We start from the raw sequence: 18,472 nt of genomic DNA, 5'->3' as shown, positions 1-18,472 counted from the left end.
TAGGGAAAGGAATGAAGCTGCTCCTGTCTCCTAGTCACCAGATAATTCCATTTGCAACACCTGTAAGTTGCCTTTTTGCATAAAGAATTATGAAACTTAATAATATCTAGCTGGAAGCACAGCTCATGGCACCGTGCCTTCCCTTCTTTCCTGGATCTTACATAAATCAAATATTACGTCTTCTCTCCTTAAGGCTATTCAGTAACCAAATCTAGTCCAAGTCTAAGATTTCACGGTTAAAAACACTAGAGGAAACAGTAAGACAATTTATCTCTCCAAAAGTTGGAGGGGGGTGGGAAATTTCTGGAACACACGCGTCCACCGCCCAAGTGAAATGACTAAAGGTGGTGAAACCGGAGAGAGTAGAATGGCAGCTGCAGGGCTGCTGAGCCTCTTGTCATATAATGTGCAACCGCAGCCACACCTGAATCCTGCATTTCCTGGCCATCTAGTGAGGCAACCCTGGATGACAGCAGTGAAGAAATCTACTTCAAAACACCTTAACTTGGGGTGCAAATCATGAGGAAAGCACCAGAGCAAAACAGGACAAATGGCCAGAGACAGGCTACCATGTGTAAAGCTTATGGAGAAAAAGGCTGAAAGGGTCATTAAGAAAACATTCCCTTGGGACCACCAGTTAGCGTAATGGCTATGTCACTGAACTCCCATGTAGTTGACCGACTGCGGTTCGAGTCCTGGACCGGTGGCCTAATCTCACGCCGGGCGCGTGTGCGTGCATGCCCAAGATCCGGAGAGGAGAATGGAGGAGAAGGGATTGCGGCATGGTCATCCCCCCTGGGGGGTAATTTCTCACTTTCTGTCACTCTGTCTCTGTCTTTCTGGAGAGCGCACAGGCCCTATAGCAAAAACCTCTCAAAAGAAAAAAAAAAAAGAAAACATTCCCTTGGCTGGGGCCAGCAGGGGGCGTGGTGATTAGGGTGCTGAACTCCCACATGGCTGACTGTGGTTTGAGTACTGGACCTGGCAGCTTGCTTTTTCACTTTATGTCTCTTTGGTGAGCACATGTGCACTATAGCAAATTTAAAAATAGTGACAACAATAAATAAAATTTAAAAAAAGAAATAGCTATCATTAAAAAAAAAAAAAAAATCCCTCTTGGGCCACCAGGTGGCATAGAGGTTAATATGGCTAGATCCCACGTGGCCACCTGTGCGGTCTGAGTCCTGGATCTGACACCTTAAAAAGCAAGCTGGGCATGTGTGCATGTGTGCCCCAAATCCTAAGACGAGAGTGGAGGTGAAGAGATTGCGATGTGGCCATCCCCCAGTGGGGGGATGATTTCTTACTTTCCCTCTCTCTCTCTCTCTCCCCCCACCAACCACACATGCCTTATAGCAAAACTATTATTGGAAAAAAAAAAAAAGCATGCCCCATCACATTCAGAAGGAAAGTAAGCACAGGCCAGTACGCCTCCCTGAAAATTAGCAGGTACCAATCTTTCCACTTCTATCCATTGTTCTTTCTTGATAGACTCTCGAGCAATAAAGCTTCTTGAGGTCTTTCACTGAACTTACAACTGCAGAAAAAGTAGGGCCAATCAGTGAGAGATGCAAGAAATCATCATCTTTCTTTCTTGTTTTTTGTTTGTTTTTTTGATTGTTGTGAGAGACAGATTTTTGCTACAGAGCACATGCGCACCAGAGAGACAGAAAGAGAAAGCAAGAAATCAACCCCCAGGGAGAATGGCCACGCCACAATTCCTTCTCCTCCATTCTCCTCCTGGGGTTTTAGGCACATGCACATAGGCGCCTGGCGTGAGTTTCAAGCCTTCAGGTCTAGGACTTGAATTGTGGTCAACCATGTGGGAGTCCAGTCCCCCAACCACTGGCCCCACATAGAACTTGAAGTCCTTGTCCTAAGGAAGCTCAGTGAACCTCAAGAGAGTACACAGAAACAATCCCTGAAAACAGAAGCCAAGGCTACATTCATGCCCCTTAGCTGTTCCTCACACAGTGGCCCGCCTCACAGACAAGTATTTCAAAGGTCTGAGAAGGTAAAACCACCTAGAACTAGGCCTGTGGCTCCTGACTGAAGGGGCAGAAGTCTTTCCGGCAGTGATGCCCAGGGGAGGTTTTCCTTTAAACTAGATTCAGGTCCCAGCTGCGAGGCTGATGCTGCTCCCTGTCAGGCTGAGGCTATACAGCAGGCCTGGGTTCCACTCCTGACCCATCCTGAAGACCAGCTATGGCCTGTAGTCCCAGTTACGTGGAAGAATTGCAGCACATTAAGACCCTGTCGAAAAAAAGCCAAAACACCGCCCTCCTCCCCCCCAAAAAAAAACCCCCAAAAACTGGACAGTCAAAGATCTGGCATTCCAGACTAACCAGGTTACCACCTAGTCTCATAACCCTGGGCTAGTTACTTAACCTCTCGAGCACTCATTACCTCTATCAGCATTGCCTAGAGGCCACTCTGGATTCGATTCTGTGATAAGTGGCCCAGGTGGCCCAAGAAGTCTCTTTTGGAGAGTCACAAAGCCTATGCTTTTCAGATGAAGCCTCTGAAAAGGCTCATAGTTAAGAAGCCTGCTCACCCCAAACGTCCCACACTTCGACCAACACAGACACCCAATTCTTACTGAGCCACTGCTCAAAGCATCCTCTCTCTAGAGCCTTTCGGCCCCCACATTCTACGCCCCACTTCTCCCCCAGCAGCGCTGCTCATCTGCCGTGAGACCCCCCAGAACAGTACCGTAAGGGCAGGCATAGTTGACGAGGACAGGGTGGGGACACACAGCCTGTGCCCCTGGAAAGCCGGAAGAGTTTGTGAAAACAAGCTGACAGGGTCTCTTCATTTCCCCATGTTTCTCTGAACATTTGTGCAATCTCAGATAAGAGGAGGATTTTTCCAAAAATTCTCTCTACACTAGAAATTGAGGGCAAAAGTCATAAGTTAATCTTTCACTTTATACACCAGGCAAAGGTTAGAACTGAATATGTGCGTTAAAGAAAATGACGAAGTTTTTGGAAGGAGGAGAGGTTTGCTATGACTAAACCACCACGAGACCAATTCATGTAAAAATGAGAAAGCTGGAGTTAAAAGAGCACTTTTTTTTTTTTTTTTTTAAAGAGCACTTTTGATACTCATAGGCGTTACTATTGGACAGTAACTTAAAAAAAAAAAAAGAGTAGAGCACTAAGTAAGGGTTAGTTACATATTGAAACTGTAGCAGGGCTGGGAGGTGGCATGGTGATTAAGGCTCTGGACTCCCACATGGTCAACCGTGGTTCAAGTCCCAGACCTAGCGGCTTGTTTTCCCATTCTCCCTCTCTCTCTCTCTCTCTGTTTCTTTCTGGTCAAATTGAAGAATAAAAATAAATACATAAAATTAAATAAATAATTATTTAAAAAGAAAAAAAGAAACTGTAGAGCTGTCATAAATTGCTAAATTTTCCCCTGAATCTTATTTAAGTTCTCAAGTGTAAAATTGCATCCTACAACATCTTTTTTTTTTTTTTTTTTTTTTTGAGTGAGTGAGAGAGATTTTTGCTATAGGGTACTTTGTGATCAACAGAGAGACAGAGAATCACAGAAAGAGAAAAGTAGTGAGCGGGCAGGCACACATACCAGGGGTAAAGTTTCAAGCCACCAGGTCTAGGATTCAAACCATGGACAGCCACATGGGAGTCCAGTGCCTCAACCACTACAGCACCTGCTGGCCACCTGGCAACATACTTTGAAAAATCATACTGAGTTCTATAGAGATGCACAATTAAATTTGAATAAAGGGCCAGCAGGTGACATTGTGGTTAAGGCACTGGACTCTCACATGGCCAACTGCAGTTCAAGTCCTGGATCTGGCATGCCTAAAATCTGAGGAAGACAATGGAAGAAAATGAATTGTGATGTGGCCAACCCCCCTAGGGGGTGTGATTTCTCACTTTCTCTCTCACTGTCTCTCTCTGTCTCTCCAGCAAGCAAGTGTGGCCTGTGGCAAAAAAAAAAAAAAAAGTGAATAAGAAGCCATAAAATGGAAGTTTTCAAAAGAAATTATTGTCAATGTTTTCGGCTATGATATGGTATGCGGGAGGAACAGAATGCCTATGTTTGAGAGATTGGAACCTTATCGTGCATGGCTGGGATGATATGAAGTGTGCAATCTGCTTCAACACAGTGTCACTGGGGGCCAGATGGCTCTGCGGCAGTAAGGCGTGATCCTCTGTGAGACTGATGCGCACGGGGGTTCCCTGTTTGCACGAGCAAACCTCTCCAGGTACTCACGGATTGTGACTTGGGACTGCCTGGGGGTGAATCAGGATCCTGTGGGGGGTGCTAGCTCTTTCTGTCTCTTTTGCTAGTGGAAAAAAAATTAATAAATGAACTTTTAAAAAATCCACTGGGGGCAAGGCCAGCCGCATAGCCTAGTAAAGGAGCCAGGTCCCACATGGCTGACTACGTGGTGCAAATCTTAGACTCAGAAGCTTGAAAACATGCTGCGCGTATGTGTGTACCCCAAATCCTGACAGCTTAGAGAAACGGAGAAGGGGCTGCAGTGTGACCCTGCCCCGTGAGGAGCTGCTGTCTTCCTCTCCCTTTCACTCTGCATTTCTCTGGCAAGCACGTGTGCTCTCTGGCAAAAACTAAAAAAAAAAAAAAAAAAAAAAAAAAAAAAAATTCACTGCAGGTAAAGGGAAGTGAACCTGGCAGCTTGAAAATCACGTTGGGAGCATATGTATGTGTCTCTGGAATCCTGAGAGAGGAGAAGGGAGAAGGGACTGAGGTGGCCATACCCCCGGGGGTGACTTCTCACTTTCCCTCGGTCTCAGTCCAGCCAGCGCGCATGCCCTATGGTAAAAACCTAAGGGGGAAAATAAAATTGGACATGACTCATCAGTTGTTCAACTTGGGTAATGAGTATGTGAGAGCTCATTATACCATTATCTTTCTCTTTAATTTTGTTTATGTTTAAGATTTTTTTTTTTTAGAGAGAGGTTTTTGCTAATAGGGTGCATGCGCTCACCAGAGAGACAGAAAGCAAGACCCTCCCCCCCCCAGGGGGGATGGCTACGCCACAATCCCTTCTCCTCCATTCTCTTCTCGGGATCTTGGGTACACACGAAAACATGCCTAGTGTGTTTTAAGCCTCTGGGTTCAGGACTCAAACTGCAGTTGACTACATGGGAGTCCAGCGATGTTACCATGACGCCATCTGCAGGTCCCAAAACTTTCTATAAAATAAAAATCGAGAGCCAGCCGGTGGCGAGGTGGTTAAGGTGGCTGGATCCCACACGGCTGGCTGCACAGTTTGTGTCCAGAATCCGAAGGCTTGAGAAACATCTGGAGCAGTCTGCATGCACGCCTCCCAGAAGGAGGGAAGGGATGGAGAAGGGACAGTCCTGTACCCACTCCACATGTGCCCATTCCATCTCGCGCTCTCTTTTGTTCTTTCTCCCTGGCAAGCACATGTACCCTCTGGCAGAAAAGAAAGAAAAAAAAAAAAAACTGAAAAGATTTTTATCTAAAATAGCGTTCATTCTTGACCCAAAATAAAATGAAAATTTTTAGAGCAACAAAAGACTCGTGCATATTTCTTAACTGTGGGGCTCCTCAGAAGCTCAACTGTCGAGTACATACATGTGACTCTCAAAAAAGACAGAGACAATAGGGTGCTCTGACCCCATGGGCCACTTACCACAGAAATGGCTGGTCTCAGGAGAGTCTCTGGGCAATCGTGACAGAAATAACGACAGCTCTGAGAGGTCTGGTAACTAGTCCAGGGTCGCAAGACTGGCAGCATGGCAAGGTCCAGAATGTTAGATCTCTAACAGAGTCTAAAGGAAAGTCTCCCCCCTAGGCATCGCTCACTAGAGTTCCATGGGAAGACCTGGGTCCCTTCAAGTCAGGTACAAAACTTTAAAATGGGTACAGGATTGAGCAGATATTTCTCCAAAAAAATATACAAATGGCCAAAAAGAACTTGAAAAGTTTGCATCACTGGCGAGATGCAAATCAAAACTATGATGAGAAATTACTTCACACCTACTAACACGGTTATCAAAACGACAATAACAAGTGCTAGAGACGATGTAGCAACATTGTAAGCTGCACACATTGCTGGTAGGCGTGTAAAATGGTGCAGCTGCTTCTGAAAACAGCCTGGCAATGCCTCAAAAAGTTAAACATAACAAGAGTTATCATATGACCATACGACCCAGCAATTTCACTCCCAGGTGTTTGTGCAAGAGCATTAAATAAACAGGCCCACGCAAAAACATATACACCAAGGTTCACAGCAGTTATTCATAAGACGTCAAAAGTGGAGACAGCCAAACTGCCCATCAACTGATAAATGGATAAATAAAATGTGGTACATACTTAAAATAGAACTTTACTGTCAGAGAGAGCATGCACTTGCCAGAGAGAAAGAGAAAGCACCTTTCAAGGAGGAGTGGACATACCACAATCTCTGTTCCTCTCTCTCTCCCTCCCATCGGGATTTTGGGCATACACTCAAACACAACTGGCATGTTTTTTAGCCATTGGGGCTGAGATCTGAACCGCAGTTAGCCATGTAGAATCTGGCTTCCAGTGCACAGTGCTTAATCATTGTCCCACAGCCAGTCCATCAGTGGAAGTTAACCAGCCATAAAAGGAGTGAGTACAGGGGCCAGCAGGTGGCACGGTGGTTAAGGTGCTGGACTCCCACATGATGGACTACGGTCTGAGTCCTGGACCTAGCAGCTTGCTTTTTCTTTCCCTTTCTCTCTCTGGTCAAATTAAAAATAATAATAATGGGGGACCAGCAGGTGACATGGTGGTTGGGATGCTGGACATTCCCACATGGCCAACTACGGTTTGAGTCCCAGACCTGATGGCTTGCTTTCTCACTTCCTCTCTCTCTGTGTCTCTCTCCCTGGTCAAATTAGAAAACAAATGAATGAAAAAATAAAATCAAATAAATAATAATCTCAAAAAAAAAGAGTAAATAAATATTTTTTAAAAAAAGAAAGGAGGGACCAGCAGTTAGTGTAATGGGTATATCACTGGACTCCCATGTAGTTGACCCATGTAGTTGACCACAGTTCAAGTCCCAGATCCGGTGGCTTAAACTCACACTGGGCGCATATGCATGCGTGCCCAAGATCCTGAGAGGAGAATAGAGGAGAAGGGATTGTGGCGTGGCCATACCCCCTGGGGGGTGATTTCTTGCTTTCTGTCTCTCTGTCTCTCTTTCTGGCGACCACACACACCCTATAGCAAACACCTCTCAAAAAAGAGAGAGAGAGAGAGAGAGAAAGAAAGAAAGGAAGGAAGGAAGGAAGGAAGGAAGGAAGGAGGACTAACACATGCTACATTGTGGATAAACCCTGAAGACACTATGGTAAATCACAAAGCACACTGTGGTATATGAGTCCATTTATATGAAATGTCCAATGTCCAGAACAGGCAAATACATGGAAGCAAAAAGCAGATTAGTGGTTGTAGGGACAGGAGCTGAGGGAGGAGGAGTGGTGGGAGAATGAATGCTAATAGCTACAGGGTTTCTTTTGTGTGGTGGGGAAATCTCAAATTAAGGTAGGGGTGACAGGTACTAAAAATCACTAGATTATACACTTGAAAAGAGTGAATTTTACAGTCTGAATTACGCCTTAATAAAACTTATTACAGAGACCAGCAGCTGGCATAGCAGTTACATCAATGGACTTAACATGGCCATCTATAGTTCAAGTCTCAGACCCAGTGGCTTCAACTCATTCCAGGCGTGTGTGCATGCATGCCCAAGTTCCCAGGAGGAAAACGGAGAAAGGACTGCAGCATGGCCAACCCCCTGGGAGGTGATTTCTCGCTGTCTATCTCTCTGTCTCTCTGGTGAGCGCATGCACCCTATAGCAAAAATCTCTCCAATAAATAAATAACACGTATTACAAGCTGGCTCCCTGGCATGACTAACACACTGTTCAAGAGAAGGCAAATCCCAGGTGGTGACTGCAGTTCAAATTACCGCCAGGTCAAGCTCAAACCCACTGGGCATGCACATGGGTGCCCAAGACCCAGAGGACGAGAGGACTGGAGGGAGGGGACTGACCAGACCCTGTGGAGGCTGGTCCTCCCCACCCGGCCCCTCACATGTGTACTCAGACACTCTCGTGAATAAAGGGGGGAAAGCCTCAGAAACCATCTTCACCTCAGAACAGGAAGTGCCAAATGTGGGCTGCGGACAGGTGTCAAGAAGCCCCAGGAGAGCGTCTGAGTACAGACCACCACCAGCACTGGGCCGGGAACGATGACCAGCTGCACCCATGCTGACACAAAGGCCGTCCACACTGCGGGGAGCCACTCTTCTTATCAAGAGGACACAAGGTGAAGACGGGTAGTGCATATCCTAAATTACTGGGTCGGAGGATCTAAATAATTTCATATCCACTAGCAGAAGGCAACGGCAGGAAAAACGTCAGTCAGTTGATTGCCAAGACTGATGAAATGGGACGTGATTCACATGCCTTTTGGACCCGGAGTTAACCAAAGTAGGTTCTTAAATTCTTCCCCTGGAATTGAATTTTGGGTGAGAGAACAGGGAAGCCCTGAGGCTTCCCCAAAGGTTAAAATAAAAGAGGATAATAATGAAAGTCAACATTTACAAAGTGTTTACTACGTTTTGTAAGTATGAACTCAGTGAACCATGAATAACCCTGTCCACCAGGGGCTGTATTCCCATTTTGTAGCCGAGGAAGCTGACCAGCAGACTAGCTCGCCGTTACATGGACAGTGAGGCGGAGCTGGGCTTCAGACACAGCAGTCAGGCCTGAGTCTATGCTCCCAGCAATGCTACTTCCAAGGGTGCCCACTTCGAGGAGGACCACCACTGAAAGGCAGCTGGCAGCTAGCCAACAGCTCCAGGCCACCTGCCTACAACCTCCCGGGGGGAGCGTAAAGCACTTCGTTCAGCACCTGTGCAGGTATTTCTCCCCTTCATCACCCAGGCTCACTGCTCTTGGGTGAATCCTGTTCCACAGTGAAAGGAGCTACAAATTACAGCCAAGGAGGAGACCGGAAGCTAAGCAACTAGAGACCAGTAGGCTTTTTTTTAAAAAAGAATTATTTATTTATTTATAAGTATTTAAAAATAATTATTTATTTTATTGACTATTATTACTATTATTATCATTATTATTATTATTATTCAGTTTGACCAGAAAGAGTAAGCAAGCAGCCAAGTCCAGGATTTGTACCACGGTTGGCCATGTGGGAGTTCAGCACCCCAATCACCATGCCACCTGCCAGCCCCAAGACTTTTGAGGCAGTAAATTGAATGTTCCTAGGTCATTCACGTTAAGAGTCAGAAGGCACAACTGCAAGGATCAGCAAAGGGTGTAGGTCAAGAAATGGAGCTTATGGGGACCAGCAGTTAGCATAATGGCTATGTCGCTTAACTCCCATATAGCCGACTGTGGTTCAAGTCCTGGACCCAGTGGCTTAAACTCATGCGGGGCACGTGTGTGTGCGTGCCCAAGATCCCAAGAGGAGAATGGAGGAGAAGGGATTGCGGCGTGGCCATTCCCTGTGGGCGGTGATTTCTCGCTTTCTATCTCTCTGTTTCTCTCTGTCTTTCTGGAGAGCACACACACCCTATAGCAAAAACTTCTCCAAAAAAAAAAAAGAAGAAGAAATGGAGCTTATGCATGTGTGGGAAAACAAACCCTCCCTGCCCTACAGATGAGAATGTAGACTGATACAACCACTGTGGGGAGTGACTTGGCACTATCTACCCCAATTTATTTTCTTTATTAAAAAATCACTTATTGGGATCAGCAGCTGGTGTAATGGCTATGCTGCTGGACTCCCACATAGTCGACCGCAGTTCGAGTCCCAGACCCAGTGGCTTAAACTCATACCGGGTCCGTGTGCATGCGTGCCCAAGATCCCGAGAGGAGAAGGGATTGCGGCAAGGCACTCCCCCGGAGTGATTTCTTGCTTTCTGTCTCTCTGTTTCTCTCTGTCTTTCTGGCGAGCGCATGCTCCCTACAGCAAAAATCTCTCCAAAAAAAAAAAAATCCATTTATTTAATTGTATTTATTAATATTATTAGTTTTTTAATTTGCCATAGGGTATACGTGTTCACCAGTGAGAGACAGAGAGAGAGAAAGTGAGAAAGCAAGCTGCCAGGTTCAGGACTCAAATTGTGCAGGGCTATGTGGGAGTCCAGCACCTTAACTACCATGCCACCTGCCAGTCCCATCTTCCCCAACTTTTAAATGTATACACCTTAGGACCCCCCCACCCAATCCTCAATTCCACTTCTTGGAATCTAGCACAATTGCAGAAGAAATTCTGAGTACAATAATGCACAACGAAGCATTGTGTGAAATGGCAAAAACTCAGATATCACAAACATGCGTCTATGGAGAAGTGGTTAAATCAATCATGGCGTAAGTCAATAGTGTACAGGCATTTTAAAAACCAGAGACCAGGCCAGCCCCATAGCAGGCAGTCACAGCAGATAAAGGGCAGTGCAGAGAACGCTAGATCAAAAGTGGCTGACCAGGATTCGAGTCCTGGCCCCAGTGGTTTACGTGCTGGGCTTTGGCACGCATGCTCTACATCCCAACAGGATGGAAAACTGAACGAAGCATGACAGCATGATCAGGCCCCCTGCAGAGTACCCGCCTTCTCTTTATCTATTGCACGTGCACAACTCCCCTGGCATTAAAAAAAAAAAAGGGAACTTTACACATGGTAAGGCAATCAGTATGGTGTACAGGTTAAAAAAACAAAAGTATACTCTATGGGACCCGCAGATGGCATGATGGTTATGTTGCTGGACTCCCACATAGGCGATTGCGGTTCAAGTCCTAGACCCAGCAGCTCAAAACTCATGCTGGGCACATGTGTGTGCGTGCCCAAAATGCCAAGAGGGGAAAGAATTGCAGGGTGGCCACACACATCCCCCAGAGGGGGTGATTTTTCGCTTTCTGTCTCCGTCTCTCTCTGTCTCTCCAGCAAGCGTACACACCATACAGCAAAAATATCTCTTTAAAAAAAAGTATACTCTATAATAACAAATAGAAATTATCAGGCCAGGGGCCGGCAGGTGGCATGGTGGTTAAGGGTACTAGATTCCCACATGACTGATCATGGTTCGAGTCCCAGTCCTGGCATCTTGCTTTCTCCCTTTCCAGTTCTGTCTCTCTCTAATCAAATTTAAAAGTAACAACAAATGGAATTAAATAAATAAATAATTCCATAAATAAATAAATAAATAAATAAATAAAGATATTCTCAGGTCAGCCTATGGCATCGTGGTTAAGGCAGCCGAATCCGTGGAGTCTTGGACCTGGTGGTCTGAGAAACACTCTAGGTACACGTGCGTGCATGCCTCAGAGCCCAAAAGGGTAGAAATGGAGGCAAGGGGATTACAGCATGACCATTCTCCACAGGGAGGGGAGAGCTGCTTTCTCCCTTTCCCCGTCTCTGTCTCTGTCTCTTTGTCTTTCCCAGGGAGCATACATGCCCTCTGGCAAAGTGAAAAAAGAAAAAAAAAGAATTATCCCATTTTTATTTTAAATACAATAGAGAAAATAATGAGTTCTATCCATACCAATAATGTTTGTTAACATGAATATATAGATTGATACATATGAATTATATTAATACATCTATGACTATAAAGCAGAAGCAGAAAAAAACACGGAAAATACATACCAAACCATAAACTTTCACTTTTTACTCTAAATATTTTTAGGTTTTTGTATTATTTACCATTATTATGACCGTGTGTTGTTTTCACACAATTAAAAACAGGGGCCAGGGCCGGCAGGTGGTATGGTGGTTAAGGGCGCTGGACTCCCACATGGTCGATAGCAGTTCCAGTCCCAGACCTGGTGGCTTGCTTTCTCACTTTCCCTCTCTCTCTGTCACTCTGTCCCTCTTTGGTCAAATTTAAGTAAATAAATAAAGTTAAATAAAATAATTGTTTGTTTTTAACTTTATCTATTCATTCATTTTAATTTGACCAGAGAGGGACAGACTGAGAGAGAGAGAGAGGGAAAGTGAGAAAGGAAGCTGCCAGATCTGGAACTCGAACTACAGTCAGCCATGGGGGAGTAGCACCCTTCACCACCACGCCACCTGCCCACTCCCAATGAGTTTTAAGTTGCCAGGTCTAGGACTCAAACGCGTTTGACTACATGGGAATTAGTATTATAATGGCTACCATTATAATACCTGCTGGTCCCTAAAATAATTCTTTAAGAAAGATAAATAAAATGGGCCAGCCAGTGGTGTGATAGTTAAGTGGCTGAATCTCACATGACCAACTGCACAGTTCAAGTCCTGGACCCTGGTGGCTTGAAAAACATGCCAGGCAAATGTGCAAGAGTGCCCAAAATCTGGAAAGGAGGGAGACATAGTAGAGGAGAAGCGATTGCAGTATGTCCATTCCCTGTGGAGGCAGGGGTGCTTTTTTACTTTCCTTTTCTACCTCTCCCTGGTGAATTCACACACCCGCTGGCAAAAAATAAAAAACAAACAAACTACTGTAAAATGGTAAAGAGGGGCCAGGTGGCACAGTGGTGGAATGCTACATCTGCAGGGCTGCTGCACGTGGGAAGCTCCTCGTTTGCATGCTGGGACTTCCCTGATCATACAGGGCATGTGTCGGCCCAGGGTCTGGGGCTGGCTGAGGCTGGGGTTCACTGCAATGTTGCGACTCTGCTTGGGCTGCTCCCTCTTGCTCACAGAAAAACTAAATAATCTTTACATTGAAAGGGAAAAAAAAAGGTATGTTAAAACTCAAAGAGGAGCTGTGGTGGTTAAAGGGCACTGGACTCCCACAGGATCAACTGCGATTCGAGTCCCGGACCCGGCAGCTTGCTTTTCTCCCTTTACCTCTCTCACTCTGTCCCTCTTAGGAAGGAAGGAAGGAAAGAAAGAAAGAAGGAAAGAAAAGAAAGTTAAATAAAATAATTATTAAAAAAAAAAAACTTAAAGAAACATAGCAACCAATTAAGAAAAAGTGGAAAGAGGGCCCTAAGTAGACCTGTGTCAAGATGGGAGTGGGTTTTCTGCCCACCTCTACCCCAGCAAATGCAGAGAGAGGATGTTTCAAATTAACCTATCTTTAACTTAAAGATAAATTACCCAATGAAAAAGTTAAGCCTGGGCTACCAGGGTGCAGGGGTAATATACTGCTCCAAGAGAAACGAGATCCCACTTGGTCACTGCAGTTCAAGATCAAGGGCGCAAGCACAAGTGTCTAAGATCCGATGGGTTAGAGGACTAGAGATGAAGGGGACTGCAATGCAACCAGACCCTGCGGAGAGTTCTCGCTCTCGCTCTCTCTCTCTCAATCTCATGCATGCATTCTATCAGGAATAAAGAACCTAATAATGATAATAAGAAAACAAGGACGGAATAAGATGAACTTCTCACACTATTCAATCTACATCCAGGTCTCCCATACGATCTCCAACATCCCAGTGCAGAAGGCCAGACATTAACTTCCTCACCCACATGAACCTCAAAGGGAGAAAAATATTTGGAGCTAATCAATAAACTGATCTGTAGTTTTCTTTCTTTTTAATATTCTTTTTTATTATTTGTTTAATTTTATTTATATATTTATTTATTTTTAATTTGACCAGAGAGAGAGAGAGCAAGCTGCAAGGTCCAGGACGTGAACCATGGTCGGCCATGTGGGACTCCAGTGCTTTAACCACTGTGCCACCTGCTGGCCCCTGATTTGTAGTTTTCTTGTGGCTGTTTCTGTGTTTGGCAGAACTGCCAAGTAGACTTGCAGGTGAGGGAAATAAATTAGGAAATGGCCAGCCAAAAAGCAGCCTGTAGAATTGTGAAACACATGAATATTTTCTCCATGAATGAACACCTCTGATCTGAAAGAATGTGTAATAAAAGAGTATTACAACATAAGATTCGTCTTGCTTGATATTTAAAAATCAAAACAGACATGTTTTTGTAACTCTTCACTCGAGGATCCACCCCGTCCAAGCCACAAACATTCTTGCAACATCTTACGCTTACTTTTACCTCTTTCAAAACAAATTTAAATTCTTAACTCTTTTCAAACATCTGAGATCTTGACTCAGAGCTTGACTTTGGCACTAAGAGGACGAGGATAGCACTGAGAGCAGAAGATACACAGCTCATCTTTTTTTCCCACAGAACAAAGTGCGTAAAGAGGAGAGCCTACAGTAAGTGACTCAGCTGTGGGAAAGTACGCTCAGGCCCCTGAACACCCAGTCGTGCAAGGTGGGCGATCTACGAGGTCCGCGAGGATGACCTACTTTAATGCCCACGTTAGGAAAACCTGGAATCACTGGGTTATTGGAAAAGTTATGTCTTTTTCTATGTAAAAATGCATCATGACTTTTCCAACAACCCAATATATAGCACGCTTCAGAACTTAATAGGGTGGGATCTGTGTGCCCTTTGCTGCCTTCCCAGGTGCAACGTTCAGGATTTATCCGTTCCTTTCTCTGTGGTGTCCACACTGCATGCAGGTTTTAGGCCAGACTTCGTTCCGTCTAGTGGAACTAAAAAGGACAGTCCCACAGGGAGGTGCCCAGAAGAAACATCTCAGCCTGTCTCTGTATGCCACTGAATAGGCAGGTCACCAGACCCACCGTCACTGCTCCCTGTCATCTGGTGGCTGCTCTCACTGACTGTGCTTACGTGGGATCAGTGGCCCCAGTGGTATCCATGACTGGGGCCGCAGGGGCAGGAAATGAATACAAGTCTTCACGCTGCTTGGATCCTGATGGTCCCCAAGTGCAGTCCTAATAAGAAAAGGAAGGAGGGATGGAAGGAGCCCCCTCAGGGGCATGGATGGCCAGGCATTCAAAAGGCAGTTGGAATTTTAAATCCAAAGTCCTCTACGATACTAACCACATCATGGAAACTTGCTTGCTAGTACCGAATACCCAGAGATGACCCGCATCCGGGGGGCCTGAAAAAAGAGGGCTCTCCTCTAGACGTAGCCATCCTGCGGCCCAGGACATTCAGCTCGCCCGTGACAGACCCTGAGGACACCCAATGGTTTCCGCAGGCTAAGTGTGCGTGAGAACAAACCAACGTTCCGGAGGCCGCACACGAGAGTGGGGCCAAGACTTGGAATGGGGAAAGGAAAAAGTTCTAAGAACATGACTCAGATTAGTTATGGGACCATGGAGGATGCTGGGAAAAGAAAAGAACTAGCCAGCAGCCTTTCATTGGGGCAAAAACAAATCATACTCTTAAAATGAAACCACAAGGACAGATCAAAACAAGAAAAAGGAAAGCTCAAGACTGAGAGGCTTACCTGCTTACTGAACCGCAGACGACAAACGTGTGCTTTAAAAAAAAGCTCGACGTTGGCTGACAAAACAGAACTGACTGGGAATGTACATCAACAAGCGGGGTAATCAAGATTCAGCTTTAAAACCGTCCCACTTAAAACATGTCAAGGTTCCTTCACATATTCACAATGCTATGGTCGCTCTTTGCAGGAAGGCTGACCTCCAGCTGTGTTGTAATGAGCAGGAAAAGGCAGGGAAATCGTAGGTACAACCAAACCAGGGTTTTCCCATCTCAGAGCTCCTGACACTTGGAGTCAGACAATTCTTGGGTGTGGAGGGTGTGTGGCGTCTGGACCACCGTGGGATGCTCAGCAGCATCACCTGCCTTCATCCACTAGCGACCAATACCAGTCCCTGCTGTGACAACCCCAAATGCTTCCAGACACTGACCAATGTCCTCTGGAGGGGGAAAACAGTCCCCGATCGGGAACCACTATTCCACCCGAGTCGGGAACCACTATTCCAAACACGCTGGTCCAGCAGGAAAAGCTGCCTCAGCAGCTGAAAGATCACAGGGACAACCTCACCCTGAATTTAAAAAAATCAAAGAAGTTATTTCAAACTTCCCAGATCTCAGCTTCTGAACTTGGCTTGGGAGATGACACTAACTTGCTCTAAGGACCACCAATAACAATAATAGTGATATTTATTATTAATATTATACATAGTATTCATTAAATATATGTTAAGACTTGAACATGTATTTTGCCTTCTCACCTCACAACAATCCTGGAAGATACCTAACAGTGCTACTCCCATTTTTTTTTTTTAAAGAGGGAGATTTTGGGGACCAGTAGGTGGCATGGTGGTTAAGGTGTTGAACTCCCACATGGCTGACAATAGTTCAAGTCCCAGAGCTGGCGGCTTGCTTTCTTTCTCTTTCGCTCTCTCTCTGGTCAAATTAAAATAATAATAATAAATGGAATTAAATAAATAAATTTTAGAAAGAGGGAGATGTTTGCCAGAGAGACAGAGACAGAGAGACAGAAAGCGAGAAAATTACCCACCCCCCAAGGAAGATGGCCATGCCACAATCCCTTCTCTTCCATTCTCCTCTAGGAATTTTGGGCACACACACGTGCCCAGTGTGAGTTAAGCTGCCAGGTCCAGGACTAGAACTGCAGTTGACTACATGCGAATGCAGCGCCATAACCACTACACCATACGCTAGTCCCAGTATTACTCCCATTGTAATGATGAGCGAGTTGAGGCATAAAGAGAGTAGCTTACTCAAGGACAGTGTCTGGTTTGGAACTCAAGTGGTCTGACCCCAGTGCCCAAGATGCACCCCTATGTCAGACTCTACCAAAACCCCGTGGTGGAAAGCTGTTAGAGCAGCACTGTCCAATATAGAAACATTAGCTACAGGAAGTTATTTAACTAAAATTAAATGCCATACCACTTTGGAAAACAGTTTGGCAGGTCCTCTAAAGGTCACATGTAGAATTCCCATATGACACTGCCATAGCAGTGTTGGGCATATATCTAAGAGGACTGAAACCAAAAGTCCACTCAAATATTTGTACACCAATGTTCATAGCAACAGTATTCATACTATCCAAAAACTGTAACCAGCCAAAATGCCTATCAACTGATGAATGGAGAAAGTGCGGAGTACCCATATAACAGAATGTTAATCAACTCGGGGCCGGTAGGTAGTTAAGGCACTGGACTATCATGTGGCCGACCATGGTTCAAATTCCAGACCTGGCGGCTTGCTTTCTCACTTTCTCTCTCTCTGGTCAATTTAAAATATAATAAAGAAAAAAAAAAAAGAGTATTAATAAACACTAAAAAGGAACGGAGTGGGCCAGTAGGTGGTACAGAGGTTAAGGCACTGAATCCTACATGGCTAACTTTGCAATTCGAGTCCTGGATCCAGTGGCTTGAAAAACATGCCGGGCACACATGCATGGATGCCCAAAATCCTGAGAGGAGAACAGAAGAGAAGGGACTACGGCATGGCTATCCCCCCAGGAGGATCATTTCTTTCTTTCTCTCTCTCTTTCTCTGGCAAATGCATGTGTCCTATAACAAATAATCTCTCTAAACAAACACACACACATACACACGAAGTACTAATACATGCCAAAACATAGATGGACCTTGAAAACATTACGCTACGTGAAAGAAGCCAGTCACAAAGGACCACATAGTATATGATTCCTTTTCTATGAAATGTCCTGAACAGACAAATCGTAGGAACAGAAGTAGACTGGTGGTTGCTAAGGGCTGGTGGAAGAGGGGTAGAACTTGGCAGTGACTGCCGATGGCTATGGGATTTCTTTTGCAATGATAAAAATGTTCTAAAATTAGACAGAAATGATGTTTGCATGATTCTGTTACTATACTAAAAAAATTATGTATACTTTAATTTTTTTATTTTTTATTTTTTTGGCCAGAGTACACATATTTGCTGGAAGGAGGGAGAGAGAGAGAGACAGAGAAAGAGAGAGAGACTGTACTCTCCCTAGGAGGAACAGCCATGCAGGAACCTCTTCTTCATTTCTCTCTCTTCTCAGGATTTTGGATACACACTCACACGTGTCTGGCAGGTCTGTCAGGCTGCTAGGTCTGGGATGCAGACAGCACAGTCGGTCATGTGGCCTCCACTCTAACCACCTGCCACCAGCGTGCCCTATGTACACCATAAAAAAGGTGACTTTTGGAGGCTAGACATTAACACAGTGGTGATGCTGACCTACATAAGAAAGTTCTGGGTTCCCAGTCGGAGACCTCCCTACGCCAGGCGTGCACGTGCCCATGATCTGTGGCGGGATGGAGGCCTGCGGGGACGGAGAATGTGCTGTCTGTATCCTATCGGGGGTGCGCGCTCTGTTTCTCCCTCTCTCTGTCCCCCTAACTTGTGGGGAAAATAAACTTCAAAAACAAAAAAAAGTAGGCTAGCCCTATAGCACAGTGGTTAAGACAGGAAAAGCTGGCTCCCATAGGTCCAACTAGGGTTCAAATCCCAGCCCAGTGACTTGAAAAATGAGCACATGTGCGTGCCCAAGATCCTGACAGGAAGGAGTACTCGAAAAAGGACTGGGAAATAACCTTCCTGTTGGGGAAGCCTTTCTCCCTCCTCCTCACATACACATACACCCACTCTGGCATTAAAAAAAAAAAAAGTAAAAAAAATTTTCAAAGAGTTAAATGTT

The 18,472-nt window shown here is 45.2% G+C and overlaps 1 protein-coding gene across 3 annotated transcripts in view; it reads right to left on the bottom strand.

Moving 5' to 3' along the window:
- WBP1L (WW domain binding protein 1 like) overlaps nucleotides 1-18,472 on the bottom strand; it is a 90,459-nt gene that overhangs the window by 63,207 nt on the left and 8,780 nt on the right. Inside the window, exon 1 of one of the 3 annotated variants that reach the window (XM_006166383.3) lies at nucleotides 2,713-2,853. The exons of the other annotated variants lie outside the window; for them this stretch is intronic. Within the exon in view, the coding sequence (XP_006166445.1) occupies nucleotides 2,713-2,727 (15 nt within the window). The 5' untranslated portion in view covers nucleotides 2,728-2,853. Of the gene's footprint in view, nucleotides 1-2,712; nucleotides 2,854-18,472 lie in introns of those variants that run through there. 3 annotated transcript variants of the gene reach the window in all.

The sequence above is a fragment of the Tupaia chinensis genome, unplaced genomic scaffold (genome assembly GCF_000334495.1).
Source record: "Tupaia chinensis unplaced genomic scaffold, TupChi_1.0 Scaffold144255_1, whole genome shotgun sequence".
Classification (NCBI taxonomy): Eukaryota; Metazoa; Chordata; class Mammalia; order Scandentia; family Tupaiidae; genus Tupaia; species Tupaia belangeri.
This window is presented reverse-complemented; position numbering and strand designations above follow the sequence as displayed.